The sequence below is a fragment of the Natrix helvetica genome, assembly GCF_964273705.1.
Source record: "Natrix helvetica genome assembly, chromosome: 2".
NCBI lineage: Eukaryota > Metazoa > Chordata > Lepidosauria > Squamata > Natricidae > Natrix > Natrix helvetica.
Window position 1 is genome coordinate 295,362,037 of NC_138552.1, and position 15,598 is coordinate 295,377,634.

Genomic DNA, 15,598 nt, shown 5'->3' on the forward strand with positions numbered 1-15,598 from the left:
ACCTGCACCCTCATCATGAGGTAAATCATCACAGCAGGAGCATCATGAGGTAGAAATCTACACAGCAGGAGCATTATGAAATAAATCATCACAACAGGAGCATCATGAGGTAAATCAACACAGCAGGAACATCATACGGTAAAAATCAACACAGCAGGCGCACCATGAGGTAAATCGACATAGCAGGAGCATCATGAGGTAAATCGACACAGCACAAACGTCATGAGGTAAATCACAGAGCAAATAGAGCACACAGAAGAAAAAGGCGGGAAAAATGGAAATACCTCCTCCACACCCAAAGCAACCAATCACAGTGCAGATTGCTTCATGCAGGAGCCAGTACTCTCCACACAATCAACAACAACTATGTGTCCTGGGTCACTGCACAACCCCACTGCTCCAGCTACTAAATTGTTAAATAACAAAGAAATAAGGGAGATTCAAACTAGGTATTATCAGTAGCAGTCTTCAGACCCCACTAGACCAGGGGTCTCCAAAGTGATCAAAATTGAACCCCAAGATGAAGTGTTTGGAAACCCCCGTGTTGTGTTAGGTTGCTGAAGTGTTTGGAGGCACTCTCTAGATACAACTCCTGAAATTTCAGGCCAGACCGTAGACAAAACATTGACTTTATCTAAACACCTACATTTAGAAACTGGAGAAATATAACACTGTCCTTTATTCGCAAGGCAATTTAAAGAAAATTAATAGAATAAAGTACCTTATTCATTCTTTTAAAAAAAATCCTGAACCAACTTTTTCAGAAAGGGTTTTGCCCAGAAGGTGGTATGAGAAAAAAAGGAAGAGGAAAAAGAAGGAAGGAAGGAAGGAAGGAAGGAAGGAAGGAAGGAAGGAAGGAAGGAAGGAAGGAAGGAAGGAAGGAAGGAAGAAGAAAAAGAGGGAGGGAGGGAAGAGGAAGGAGGAGGAGGAAGAGGAAAAGAAGAAGGAGAAGGAGGAGAAGAAAAGAGGAAGATCTTGAGAAGAAACATTCTTGACTGGATCCACTCACTGGAGTGTTGCTGCTGTAGGCCAGGATCTCCAGCACTGAGTTCTCCTCACAGCTATCGATGGAGGTTAGGTCGTAGAGGGAGATGTGGATGGGACCATAGGTCCACTCGGTGAACTTGCGCGAAAGGGCCTGGAACTTGGGGTCCTTCATCTCTCGGTGGAGCATGTGCTTCAGGATCTGGAGAGACCAAAACGGTTGAGTTAGTGACAGGAGTGTCTGTAGAAGCCAAGTCAAAATGATCTCTGTATCCAGCCATCATATGGCATTTTGGACTTTTTGAAGACACCTCTGATAACTAAGCTACATAATTAAGAAAACATCTCCTCGGATATGACTCTTTGCACCCAACTAGGTCCACCACCTCTTTTCTCTACTTTGTCTCCAAGATCAAGAAGATGTGAGAAACCACAATGAAGACAAGGAGACGTCTCACAAACACCACAGCAAAGTCACACAAATAATACGATTGTGTACAGGGAAGTCCTCGGCTTACAACCACAATGGAGCCCCCAAATTTCCACTGCTAAGCAAGACAGTTGTTCACTGAGTTTCGCCTCCTTTTACGGCCATTCTTGACAAAGTTGTTAAATGAATGACTGCAGCAGATGAGTGAGTAACCCAGTCATTAAGTGAATCTGGCTTCCCCATTGGCTTTGATTGTCGGAAGGTTGCAAAAGGGGATCACATGATCCCGGAACACCGCAATCGTCATAAATATGAGTAAGTTGTCAAATTTTGATCATGTGACCACAGGGATGCTGCAACGGTTGTAAGTGTGAAAAATGGGCCTAAGTATCTTTCTTCAGTGCCATTGTAACTTCAAATGGTTGAGGGGTCCTCCTTGGTGTTCTCTGGGCTTGACCAAGTACCCTGCATTTCAGTGGTGGGATTCAACCGGTGTAACAACCGGTTCGCTTCACATGCGTTTTGCGCGGACACATTGCATTTGAAATCAGCACTAAATCTTACCTTTTCCTGCGGCCCCGGTGAGTAAAACAGCTGAGACGCGGCAATCCGCTGTGCCGCGCCAATCGGCTGGGCTTCAAACAAAGGAAATATAGGACAGAATACAGCAGGGGCGAGTGGGCAGGGCCAACTGATCGCCAGAACTACCAGTTCACCCACACCGTTCCGAACCAGCTGAATCCCAACCCTGCCTCATTTCAACCTTGAGCTACAAATATTCTCTGTTATTGGTACTTCAAATGGTTGTTAAGAAAATGGTTGTAAGTCGAGGACTACGGAGCCTGGCGAGGAGTGAGATTACCTCGACTTTCCCGGTCTTGGCAGCCAGCTTCAAAGGAGTCAGCTGTTTCTTGTTGACAATCTCTTCCAATTTGCAGGAAGGGTCAATCTCAGCCCCTTTCATCAGGATCATATCGTACATGTTGACCACGAGCTCAGTGTTCTTCTCCGTGTCGTTGGCCACCATCACCAGCGCGTGGAGGACGGTGTTGCCCATGGAATCCTGCTCGGTCAGCCTGGCCTTCTGGTGTTGGTTATCCAGAAGGTACATGACCACTTCTGGCTGGTTGGTACAAGCAGCCAAGGAGAGAGGAAGTTCACCTGGAAGAGAGACAATGATGGGCCAAGGTTGTATTGACCATCTAGGTCAGAGGTGTCCAACCTTGGTCACTTGTAAGACCGGTAGACTTCGACTCCTAGAATTCCCTAGCCAGCAGGTCTTCAAGCGGCCACAGTTGAAGTCCACAGGTCTTTAAATCTTGTGGAGTTCAATTCCCAGAATATCCCAGATAGCGAGTCTTTGAGTGGCCAAGGTTGAGGTCCACAGGTCTTTAAGTCGCCCATGCTGGTGAGGGAATTCTGGGAGTTGTTAAGTCCACCCATCTTAAAATTGCCAAGGTTGAGGGACAGTGAAATAATGGCTACAGGTAGCCCTTGACTCAAAAGCACAATCGAGCCCAAAATTTATGTTGCTAAGCAAGACAGTTGTTAATTGAAACTTGCCCCATTTTGGTACCATTCTTGCCACCGTTGCTAAGTGAATTGTTGCAGTTTTTTAGTTAGTCACATGGTCATAAAGCAAATCTGTCTTCCTCATTGACTTTGCTTGTCAGAAGGTCGCAAATGGGATCATGTGACCCTGGGACAAAGCTACTGTCATAAATATGAACCAGTTGCCAAGCATCTAAATTTTGATCATATGACCATGGGGTGCTGCAACAGTCATAAGTGTGAAATAAGTGTGAGTCATAAGTCTCTTTTTTCAGTGCTGTTGTAGCTGTGAACGGTCATTAAACGAATGATTGCAAGTTGAGGACTACTTGAAAACCAGCCAAAATTTCCCTCCTTCTACTCCTAATCCGGCTATAAGGAGAACATCTGACCCAATTTTACCCAGTCTCAGAAATTCAAAACTTTTCCAACTAAAATAGTAGCTCGATACTTATCATGAATGTCAGGTTTCCAGATAGCATCCGAAAGTAAATCAGAGTCTAAGGCAAAGGTATTGCTCAAAGTTCCAATTGATGAAGAGAGCCATGTTGGCACATCTGGGGAAACCCGAATCTGAAAAGTTCCCGGTTTCCCCCACCCAATTGAAAGTTCAAGATCTTGCCCCCACACCCACAAACCCATCCCATGGTCCAATCTCCCACTGCCATGCTGGCAGCTTCCACCCATCCAGTTCCGGTCAGGTGCAGAGGTGCAGAGACAAAGGATGACCTTGGCTTTCTAGAAAGAATATTGTTATGGCTGCCTATCATCTAACTCTGTACAATCCCCACCTCCCATTTTCCCACAACCGAAAAAGTATAGTAAAATAATAGAAAGTGTGGCAGGCCAAAGACCCAAAAGAAAAGATGGCTGCAGTCTTGACAATGAATTGATTCTGGAAGCTGCAATGAGTACCAAAAACAATGAGTACCAAGAAGATGACAAACAAATTTTTCCTATAAAGAATACTGTAGTGAGTCACAACGCAACTGACAGCGACAGGTTCTAGCTTGTGAATTGGGTACCAAACAAACGAGTAAAAATTTCGTGTTAATACGCGTTGAGTACCGAATTGGATGTGTTTCATGTAAAAACTCATCTGGCTTTTAAAAACTTCACCTGGCCCTCAAAACCTGCCTGGTGGGTACCCTCTTGTATCTCTGTGGAATGAAACCTTAGTTCTCTCCTGCTGCCATACCAAAATAAAAGTAGGCCCCTTTGCGGTGCGGCTGGAAGAAATGGCCAGAAGCTTTGACGTGGACATCAGCCTCGTTCTGCACCAGGATCTTGACAAGTTCTAAGTTTCTCTTCTCAATGGCAATGTGGAGGGCTGTGTGGCCTGTAGAGAAGGGGAGAAATAGCACCGGAGAAAGATGGGAGGATTTATCAGGGGTGTCCACAACTTTAGGTCAAAAAAAGTCAAGATGGCAGCAATCCCAGGGCCATCAAGGAGAACCAAGAGGATGAAGAAGAATCAAGAGGAAGAAGAAGGAGGAGGAGGCAAGCGAGAAGAAGGCAACAAAGAAGGAAGGAAGGAAGGAAGGAAGGAAGGAAGGAAGGAAGGAAGGAAGGAAGGGGGAAGGAAAGAGAAAAAGAAGGAAGCAAGCAAGCAAAGGAAAGGAAAGGAACAAAAGAAAGGAGAGGGAAGGAGAGGGAAGGAAGGAGGGAAGGAAGGAGGGAAGGAAGGAGGGAAGGAAGGGAAGGGAAGGGAAGGGAAGGGAAGGGAAGGAAGGAAGGAAGGAAGGAAGGAAGGAAGGAAGGAAGGAAGGAGCGAAAGAATAGTCTTCTTAAGGTCCTCTGTGGTGATGGTGGCCATCTTGACTTTTATGATCACATCCCTGGCTCTCTATTCAGAAATGCACACACATTTTTGTTATGTTAATATGGGTGGCCATTGAAATTGATTAAATACATAAACATTCCCCAAGTTTGTGGGTTGAAGTATCATGGAGAGTGCTGGCTCCTGCATGAGGCAATCTGCACTATAATTGACTGCTTTGCGTCTGGAGGGGGTATTTCTAATTTTCCTGCCTTTTTCTTCTGTGCGCCCTATTTGCTCTGTGATTTACCTCATGATGTTCCTGCTGTGTTGATTTACCTCATGATGCTCCTGCTATGTCGATTACCTCATGATGCTCTTGCTATGTCGATTTACCAGCACTCTCTCTTGCAAGAGGAGGAGGAGGAAAGTAAGAGAGGAGGAGAAGAAGAGGAGGAGAGGAGGAGGAGAAAGTGGAGGAAGAGGGGGAAGAAGACTAGAAGAAGAAGAGGAGGAGGAGGAAGAAGACTAGAAGACCTCCAAGGTCCCTTCCAACTCTACTATTGTATTGTATTGTATTGTAAGAAGAAGAAGAGAAGGAGGAGCAAGAGGAAGAAGAGAAGGAGGAGGAAGATGAAGAAGAGGAGGAGGAGGAAGAAGAGGGGGTGGAGGAGGAAGAAGAAGAGGAGGAGGAGGAAGAGGAGGCGGAAGAGAAAGAAGAGGAGGAGGAAGAAGAGGAGGAGGAGGAAGAGAAAGTGAAAGAAGATGAAGAGGAGGAGGAGGAGGAGGAGGAGGAGGAGGAGGAGGAGGAGGAGGAAGAAGAAGAAGAAGAAGAAGAAGAAGAAGAAGAAGAAGAAGAAGAAGAAGAAGAAGAAGAAGAAGAACAACAACAACAACAACAACAACAACAATAACAACAACAACAACAACTGGCTGGACTAAACTTTACCGGATTTCAGGAAGAGGAAGGAAGGGAGGGAGGGAGGATGGAAGGGAGGGAGGTATGAAATAAGTTCCAACCTATCCAAACTGAAGATCTCCTTCCAGCCACCCCACCCTAGGAAACAGAGTCCTCCACCCTCACCGTCCCAAGAAGGAGCCTTACCCTTGTAGTAGCTGTCAGTGCAAGCGGTGTTGACCAGAGACTTGGGGTTCTCTGTCTCCTTGTCTATCTTCAGGAGCAAAGGGATAGTGGGGTTCTGTCCATCTTTCAAATGGAGCAAGGCCTTCATCAAACAGGTCTTGCCCGTCTTCCCATCTGGAAGAAAGAAGAAGCCCAGGGAAAGAAGCTTAGGTGATGCCCACCTCGTCTTCCATCTTCCTAAAACAGTGGTTCTCCACTTCAGCCATGGACGGACTCCCACTCCCAGAATTCATTGGGATATATACCACTGCATTGCCCTGTCCGTGTTGGTGGGAGTGGTCTTGGTGATTCCTTCATTAGGCTGTGGTCTAATGTAGGCCCCTGTATATAAACAGAGAGCAAGTCCCATACTCCCTTCTAACACTGATGATGTTACCTAGTTGGGTCATGAAACATCTGCAAGAAAACCACCCAGTTCAGAGAGCACCAAGGACCCCACAGTCATCCCCCTCTTCCTCATCCTTCTCCTCTCTGCAAATCCCACTCTCTTCCAGCACTGATGATGTTATCTAGTTGGGTCACGAAATGTCTGCAAGAAAACCACCCATGACCCCACAGCCCTCCGCCTCTTCCCAACCCCCATTCCCTTCTAGCAGTGATGGTGTTATCTAGTTGGGTCACGAAACGTCTGCAAGAAAACAGGGAGCACCAAGGACACCACAGATCCTCTTCTTCCTCTTGATCTTTCTCTTCCTCCTCCTCCTCCTCTCTGCAAACCCCCCTCCCTTCTAACACTGATGACGTTACCAAGCTGAGTAATGAAAAGTCTGCAAGAATATCACCCAGCTCAGAGAGCACCAAGGACCACACAGTTCTCCTCTTCCTCCTCCTCCTCCTCTTCCTCTTCCTAACCCCCATTCTGGGGTGGATTCCGGCTTCTGTTACTGCCGTTTCATTCAAGGACACACTCTGCATGTGCTTATGCGCGCTACGCACACATGCGCAGTAGTAAAAAAACAAGATCGTGGCGCCTGCAGCATCGCCGATCGAACCAATTCAGGGGCATGGCTGGCTGAGTTACTACCTACTCGGTCGAACCAGTCCGAACCGGTAGGAACGCACCTCTGCCCTTATTGCCTTCTAGCACTGATGATGTTACCTAGTTGGGTAATGAAATGTCTGCAAGAAAATCAACAAGCTCAGGATGTCAGCGTTCCAAATAGCATGCAGAATTAAATCAAAGCACAAGGCAGAGCTATCTTTAAAGTTCCAATTTAATAAGTCAGACATGTTGGCAACAAACTGTGGAATCCCAAATCTAAAAGCTTCCTGGGTTTCCACCCAGTTGAAAGTTCATGATCTTATCCCCACACCCATAAATCCACCACATGGTCCAATCTTCTTTGGCCACGCTGGCATCTCCACCCAGCTGTTCCGGTCAGACGCAGAGGAGCGGAGACAAAAGATGACCTTGGGCTTCTAGAAAGGAATGAAAACAACACATACCACAGTTCTACTCCTTTCTATTCCCCCCTCCCAATTACTACACTAATGAAACAGCATAATGAAATAAGAGAGAGTGTGGCAGGCCAAATATCCTAAAAAGGATTATAACTGCAGGCCTGACACAATGAGCACCAAGGGCCACAAAGTTCTCTCTCTCCCAATCCTCCTCTTCCTCCCCCTCCTCCTCCTAACCCCCATTGCCTTTTAGCACTGATGATGTTACCTAGTGGGGTTGTTACATACTAGCTTCAACTATAGTACTATATACGTATAGTTGACTACACGTTGAGTGCTGACCAACCGCACTCAACGTGTAGTCCTCAATGGAACTGCATCTACATGGAGGAAGGTATGCAGTGGAGTACCCCAAGGCTCTGTTTTAGGCCCAGTACTCTTCAACACCTTCATCAATGATTTGGATGAGGGAATAAATGGGGAACTCATCAAATTTGCAGATGACACCAAGCTGGCAGGAATAGCCAACACTCCAGAAGATAGGCTTAAGATACAGAAGGATCTTGACAAACTTGAACATTGGGCACTATCTAACAAAATGAAATTCAATGGTGAAAAGAGTAAGGTTCTACATTTAGGCAACAAAAACGGAATGCACAGGTACAGTATAGGTGGTACCTTGCTCAATAGTAGTAACTGTGAGAGGGATCTTGGAGTTCTAGTGGACAACCATTTAAATAGGAGCCAGCAGTGTGCAGCAGCTGCCAAAAAAGCCAACACAGTTCTAGGCTGCATCAACAGAGGGATAGAATCAAGATCACGTGAAGGGTTAATACCACTTTATAAGGCCTTGGTAAGGCCACACTTGGAATACTGCATTCAGTTCTGGTCGCCACGATGTAAAAAAGATGTGGAGACTCTAGAAAGAGTGCAGAGAAGAGCAAGGAAGAGGATTAGGGGACTGGAGACTAAAACATATGAAGAACAGTTGCAGGAACTGGGGATGTTTAGCTTAAGAGAAAGAAGGACCAGGGGAGACCTGATAGCATTATTCCAATATCTCAGAGGTTGCCACAAAGAAGAGGGAGTCAAACTATTCTCCAAGGCACCTGAGGACAGAACAAGAAGCAATGGGTGGAAACTAATCAAGGAGAGAAGCAACTTAAAACTGAGGAGAAACTTCCTGACAGAACAATTAATCAGTGGAACAGCTTGACTCCAGAAGTTGTGAATGCCCCAACACTGGAAGTTTTTAAGAGGATGTTGGATAGCCATTTGTCTGAAGTGGTATAGGGTTTCCTGCCTAGGCAGGGGGTTGGACTAGAAGACCTCCAAGGTCCCTTCCAACTCTACTATTGTATTGTATTATAGTGGTTTCCACTAAGGTCCTCTATTCTGGCGGGAACAGAGGTTTAATCCTATTGGTCGAAGGGTCTGACCGCTCCCTATAAAAGGGCTGCTGTCAGACTCAACCTTCGCTGGATTGTTCCCACTTGTGTATTAATAAAAAGCTGTTGTTACCGTTAGCCTGTGTGTGCTTATCCATTACCCGATCTAACAGGGGTCACGAAATGTCTGCAAGGAAACCATCAATCTCAGAGAGCACCAAGGGCCCCACAGTTCCACCCTGAGGTACATATATTCTCGTCTGTTGGTAGTTTTATGAAGTTTATCCATTTTTTACACTGATGTAAAGGCATGAGAGTCAGCAAGACGCGATCTACCTCTAAATTTAGTGTCGGTGAGAAAGCTGGACGTTCTCTGAAGATAATCGCTCAGGCCGTTAAGCTGTTCAGGGTCTCCTGCAACCACAGCTTGAAAAATGCGGTCCCTGTCGAAGCGATTTGGATCATCCGGTCTGCGGAAGAGAAAGGAAAGGAAACGTCTCCAGGCAGGGATTTGGTCCTTCAGCCCTCCGTGTCAGTGCATATGGGAGTTCATGACTGGCAGAGACATAGCAACAAGGTCAGCCAATGAATAGGCATAGCAACTAAGTCAGCCAATGAGGGCTGTTTGGAAACTAAAACAGTATTTGCTGTGTGAGCAACAAAGAGACAGCAAGGAACCTGGGCACGACTTAGCTTTGCAGCTCTGAGTCTGTGCTGAGCTCAAAACTAGCCTGCTGCTCTGAACTGAAACTGAAACTGTTCCTCTGCCTATGTTTGCTTGGATTTACTAGCACGTTGGAAAACCTGCTTTTAAATATTGTATTATGCGTTATTATGCATATAAAGAAATTATCGAATTCTGCTGAATCGATGTATGCTTTCTGGATGTGATTGCTGCAACAAATTCTGACACTCTGATCTGTCCATTTACTCTCTAAAGTGCTCCCCAGAAAGACCATGGGCTGATCCAGAGATCCTCTCATCCGCTGCAGGAATGTGCCCCAATAACTGTCAGCCTCTGTTTCGCTATTTGCTTTCGGCCGCCACTGAAACGGGGAGCGGGGGCTGGTATTTGGGAGGCGGTTTAAGTACAGGAGAGATTGCAAAAAGGGAGTTTGGGTCTCACCATCTACTACGCATGCTGGAGATTAGTGTTTGGTGGCGGTCAAGGCCAACCGTCCTGCATACCAACCTGATGATGCTCCTTGAAGATGGAACTCACGTGACACCTAAGGGATTTGCAGATTGGACACTGGGATGAGGGTTACCAGGGGGAGGGGGTTTGGTCACAAATTGATATGTATGATTTCGCACGCTTTTGCCTCAGATCTTGCTTTGCTTAGCTGCTATCTTTTCACAACCAATAAAAGTACCCTTAATTCTGCAAAATGGAATTAAGTGGTTTCTTTCTTGGTTGCTGAGGGAGGCCGGCTTGACCATAACCATTTTATTTGCTTGATCTTATTCAGAGGAGCAGCTGGACATTGGTTTGCAGGGCTGGCCCAAGTGTTCAGCAATTAGGACTTTTGTTTCAGGGTCTCATTATTGGACAGGTATTCTTTTATCCCTCCGAGCCACAGCAAAGTAATGTGGCAGTCCCTGCCTGCCATATTCTAAATCCGTGAGGGTGAACCTATGGCACACATGCCACAGGTGATACACTCTGCGGGCACGCCAGCCGTCACCCCAGGTCAACTCCATCCACTTGCACCTCCCCCCAGCCAGCTGATTTTCGGGTCTCTGTTGCGCATGTGCGGGAGGTGGGGCGCATGAGCAAGGAGTGTGGTGTCCCCCCCCCCACCGTGGCCCATTTCTGCTCCCAGGAGGCTGCAGGCAAGCCTACTAGGCCCAAAATGGGGTGGGGTGGGGGGTTAGGGTTAGGGTTAGGTGAATTGGCTTTCATGCCTAAAATGGGACTAGAACTCACTGTCTCCTCATTATTGGCCCAAAGGCCACTCAGCTGGCTTTAATACCTATGGTGGAACTAGAACTCACCGTCTCCTGGTAAGGAAACTGTTCCTCTGCCTATGTTTGCTTGGATTTACTAGCACGTTGGAAAACCTGCTTTTAAATATTGTATTATGTGTTATTTGTAAAAATAACAAAGGCAGGAAAGAAATGAAAAAAATAATTGTGTCATGCATCGCTTTAAGATGACAGAATAACAGAGTTGGAAGGGACCTTGTGGGTCATCTAGTCCAGCCCAATCCCGCGATTCCTGCACTGGACTGCAAAGCAACCCATCAACCTTGGACAGAGACCAATGCGAAAGTTCTCTCTGGGGGCAAAATTCTGCAAAATAATTCCCATTGTGATCAATGACTTACGCGACGAGTCCTGGCCGGTAATTCAGATTCACCCGGATCTGGGGAGAGGGAGGGGCTTCCTTCTGGAAAGGGGTCTCCAAGGGTGGCGGTCCATGCTCCGCCCCAGCTGCCCCCATCGTGGCTGCGTTCGGATCCTCCACAAGCCCATCATCCGTCTCCAGCACAAAGCGGGATCTGCTCATCGTCCAGGTTGGGAGGCTGGCAGGGTGACAATGGCAGATGGGACCAGGGCTGTCCTAGAGGGCTGGCAGGACTGGACCAGGGTGGGGGGATTGTAGAGAAGGGGTTGGGCTAGTGATGGGGGTCTGGTTGGGTCAGTCCACCTTCTCTCAGGTCAGGGGTGGGTTCCTGCCAGTTCTAACCTCTTCTATAGAAGAGGTTCCACAAATCTACAGTGCCATTTAGAACCGGCTCCAGCTCCCTCCCCCCGCCCGTCCGCACATCATCAAGATGAAGAGCGAGAGGAGGAATTCTGGGAATTGAAGTCCACAAGTCTTAAAGCTGTCAAGTTTGAACACCCCTGGGTGTTTTTTTCTAAAGGGTTAGGGGTGCAAGGGTCTTGTAACTTGACAGCTTTAAGACTTGCACACTTCAATGCCAGAGTTTCTGAGCCAACATGACTGGAGGAGGAATTCTGGGAGTTGAAGTCCACAAGTCTTAAAGCTGTCAAGTTTGAACACCCCTGGGGTTTTTTTTCCTAAAGGGTTAGGGGTGCAAGGGTCTTGTAACTTGACAGCTTTAAGACTTGCACACTTCAATGCCAGAGTTCCTGAGCCAACATGACTGGAGGAGGAATTCTGGGAGTTGAAGTCCACAAGTCTTAAAGCTGTCAAGTTTGAACACTCCTGGGGTTTTTTTTCTAAAGGGTTAGGGGTGCAAGGGTCTTGTAACTTGACAACTTTAAGACTTATGTGCTTCAAATGCCAAAGTTTATGAGCCAACATTTTGGTTGCTAAGCAAGAGCATTGTTAAGTGAGTTTCACATTTTACAAATTGGCCATGCCCACCTAGTCACATGGCTGGCAAGCCACCCCCACCCAGTCACATGGCTGGCAAGCTACTCCCACCCAGTCACATGGCCGGCAAGCCACTCCCACAAATCAGGCCATACCTACAGAAGAGGTTCTAAAAAATTTTGAAACCCCCCACTGTCTCAGGTGAAGAGGTTGTAAAACTGGCAAGCAAACAGAGTGAATGAGGAGGAGAGGCAAAATTAACAATTATCAGCTTGCAATCATTCGTTTAGTGACCATTGGAAGTTACAATGGCACTAATTTACGACCCTTTTTCACACTTATGACCATTACAACATCTATGCGGTCATGTGATGAAAATTCGCAACTGGCTCCTGTTTGGAACAGGATAGAATGGAATAGAATAGAATTTGAAAATAATAGAATACAATAAATGGAAGGGAAGGGAAGGGAAGAGAAGAGAAGAGAACAGAAGAGAGGAGAAGATAGAACATAGGAAATTAAAATAGAATAGAAAATTAGAATAAAGAATAGAATGGAGTGGAGTGGAGTGGAATAGAATTTGAAAATAATAGAATAGAATAAATAGAATGGAATGGAACAGAACAACAGAATAGAAAAGAAAAGAAAATATGGAATGGAATGGAATGGACAAGGAGGGTGTGACAGACAGGAAGTCTTGCTCAACTGGGGTTGTGAGCCCATTGTATTCTTTGGAAAAGAAAGAAGGAAGGAAGGAAGGAAGGAAGGAAGGAAGGAAAGGAGGAGTTGAAAGGAGAAAAAAGGAAAGAATGGGGATGGAAGAAAGGAACAGCAACGGGGAGAAGGAGAAGAAAGACAGGGAGAAGTATCCAAGCTGCTAGTCCTCAGCCGACTGAGGGGAAAAAACCCCACCCCACCTCTTTGTTCAAGAGAGCAAAGCATTCTCATTTGAGGAACTTAAATCTTCCTTTGGCAGCTCATGACTCTGAGTGGCAACTTCTCAATTGTTCTTCCTGAGAGAAACTCCCCTTCTCCCCCCCCCCACAACTGAAGAAGCCTCAGCTCCCTTACAACCCGCCCCCCCTCCCACAGACTTCTTCCCTGTGGGCTTGCAATTTGCCTACGTTGTGTGTGTGTGTCTGTGCAGCAAGCCAACACAAGCGGAAGCAAGAGAGATCAGCAACAGGGATGTCAGCTCCATCGTGTTTTTCTGCCACCCCACCCAGTTTCCACGGGCAGAAAAATATTTCCAATGATGTTGTTCTTAACACAAATGTCAATCAATATAAACCTTACGGATGAGATGCCGTTTGGCACCCTATGTAATGTAGACAACTGGGAACGGGTGGGAGAATTAAATTGAAGAAGCGCTGATTCAAATAAGCCCCTTACCTCCCAGGTCTTGGAAAAGGGAAGAATGGGTTCTGCATCAGGCAGAAATCCCACTGGCTCAGCCCCCACCCCTTTAAAGAGCTGCACTGCCTGTCTAAAGGAAATACATCCCTATAGTAGCAAAGCGAAAAATAAACAGCATATTTTTCTGCCTATTGTCTAAAATGAAACTGTTAAGTCAGCCTTGGTTCTACCACCCAAGGTGCTGTCTGCCCATGCTCTAAAACTCATCTCATTCCTGAGCCAAACGGTCTTATTTTACGGTTTGAATGAGATTATTCGGATTACTAAAAAGATACTCCACTGACAAGTTGGTTTTCATGATGCTATTCAGATTACTAAGAAGATACTCACCGACAAGTTGGTTTCCACGATGCCTAATTGCCCCCTAAATCTTTAGAATCCTTTTGCAGGCACGATGCTATTCAGATTACTAAGAAGATACTCGCCGACAAGTTGGTTTCCACAATGCCTAATTGCCCCCCAGATCTTTAGAATCCTTTGAAGGGATCTTCAGCGACCGAGTTTAGCAAGCGAATCCAAGAAATGGACATGATTTTAAGGTCCGGCTAAACCCTCGACACAACCTCTGCACCGCAAGATCGGTGGAAGGCAGGGAGGAGGAGCAGAGGTTCCACCCAGCTCAGGAAATCCTGGAGTATCTCTGCCAGCTAGGATGTTGTAAACGTTATTGAGAAGGAGGTAGAGGAAACGGTCGGAGTTCCCAGCGCCAGAAGACAAATGAGATCAGAAGGCCAAGCTGTCAGATGTGGGCATCCGCTCCGCCTCAGGATTGTGGTTAGAGACACCGATAATGTAGGCGGCCTCTCTGCGCTCAACCACCGCCTGTCACAAGTCGCAAAAACACAGAATCCGCAGGCTTGTGACATGTTTTATGTTTTTCCTGATCGTTGCGAGAATGCTTGTGTCCCCTGAGTTAGGTTGGTGTTAAGTTTTCAGAGAGGGCTGTGAAAATATTTGCACACCCCTCACATCCTGGGCATAAATGGTTGCAACTTCTACCCTCAAAACGACGCTATAGGGCTGTGATGGCGAACCAATGGCACGCATGCCACAGGTGCCACAAGGAGCGCTATCTCGCCCTAGTTCAGCTCCACTGCGCATGTGCGCGCACCTCCCATCAGCTAGCTGTGCATGCGCGGGGGCGGGGCACATGCAGGTTGCATGCACAGAGGGGGCAGGGGACATGCATGGGGGTGGGGCACATACAGCGGTTTGTGTACGCATGTGCAGGATTCATAGGCACATGTGGGGTAAAGCGCATGTGGGAGGGTCAGGCGTGCATGCGCAAGGTTGCTGGGTGGGTTGCGCATGCATTGCATTATAGGTGTGAATGTGCGCGCACATGCTTTCGGCATTCCATGTTGAAAAGGTTAGCCATTACTGTTATAGGGCACTGCACACGAGAACAACTAGGCACAAGGACAGTTTCCCCCCCTGCCATCCCTCTGCTGCAGTGGTGGGTTTCAAAATTTTTTAGAACCTCTTCTGTAGGTGTGGCCTGCTTTGTGGGAGTGGCTTGCCAGCTATGTGACCAGGTGGGAGTGGCTTGCCAGTCATGTGACTTGGAGGGAGTGGCTTGCCAGCCATGGAACTGGGTGGGCATGGCCCACTTGTAAAATGTGGTGAAACTCACTTAACAACGCTCTTGCTTAGCAACCAAAATGTTGGCTCATAAACTCTGGCATTGAAGTGTGCAAGTCTTAAAGCTGTCAAGTTACAAGACCCTTGCACCCCTAACCCTTTAGGAAAAACACCCCAGGGGTGTTCAAAGTTGACAGCTTTAAGACTTGTGGACTTCAACTCACAGAATTCCTCCTCCAGTCATGTTGACTCTGGCATTGAAGAGTGCAAGTCTTAAAGCTGTCAAGTTACAAGACCCTTGCACCCCTAACCCTTTAGAAAAAAAAACCCAGGGGTGTTCAAACTTGACAGCTTTAAGACTTGTGGACTTCAACTCCCAGAATTCCTCCTCCAGTCATGTTGGCTCAGGAACTCTGGCATTGAAGTGTGCAAGTCTTAAAGCTGTCAAGTTACAAGACCCTTGCACCCCTAACCCTTTAGAAAAAAAACCCCCAGGGGTGTTCAAACTTGACAACTTTAAGACTTGTGGACTTCAACTCCCAGAATTCCTCCTCTCGCTCTTCATCTTGATGATGTGGGGATGGGGGGGGGGGGTAGGGAGCTGGATCCGGTTCTAAACGGCACTGTAGATTTGTGGAACCTCTTCTATAGAAGATATTAG

At 46.8% G+C, this 15,598-nt stretch overlaps 1 protein-coding gene across 1 annotated transcript in view; it reads right to left on the reverse strand.

Moving 5' to 3' along the window:
• The window catches only part of LOC309388239 (transient receptor potential cation channel subfamily V member 2-like), a 29,753-nt gene extending 15,736 nt beyond the window's left edge, over window positions 1-14,017 (reverse strand). The window contains exons 1-7 of the mRNA XM_081945411.1: window positions 13,687-14,017; window positions 10,985-11,182; window positions 8,994-9,127; window positions 5,830-5,982; window positions 4,164-4,304; window positions 2,277-2,575; window positions 1,010-1,186 (exon numbers count right to left, since the gene is read on the reverse strand). Coding sequence (XP_081801537.1) covers window positions 1,010-1,186; window positions 2,277-2,575; window positions 4,164-4,304; window positions 5,830-5,982; window positions 8,994-9,127; window positions 10,985-11,166 — 1,086 coding nt within the window. The 5' untranslated portion in view covers window positions 11,167-11,182; window positions 13,687-14,017. The remainder of the gene's footprint in view (window positions 1-1,009; window positions 1,187-2,276; window positions 2,576-4,163; window positions 4,305-5,829; window positions 5,983-8,993; window positions 9,128-10,984; window positions 11,183-13,686) is intronic.
• Window positions 14,018-15,598: the final 1,581 nt, after the last annotated feature.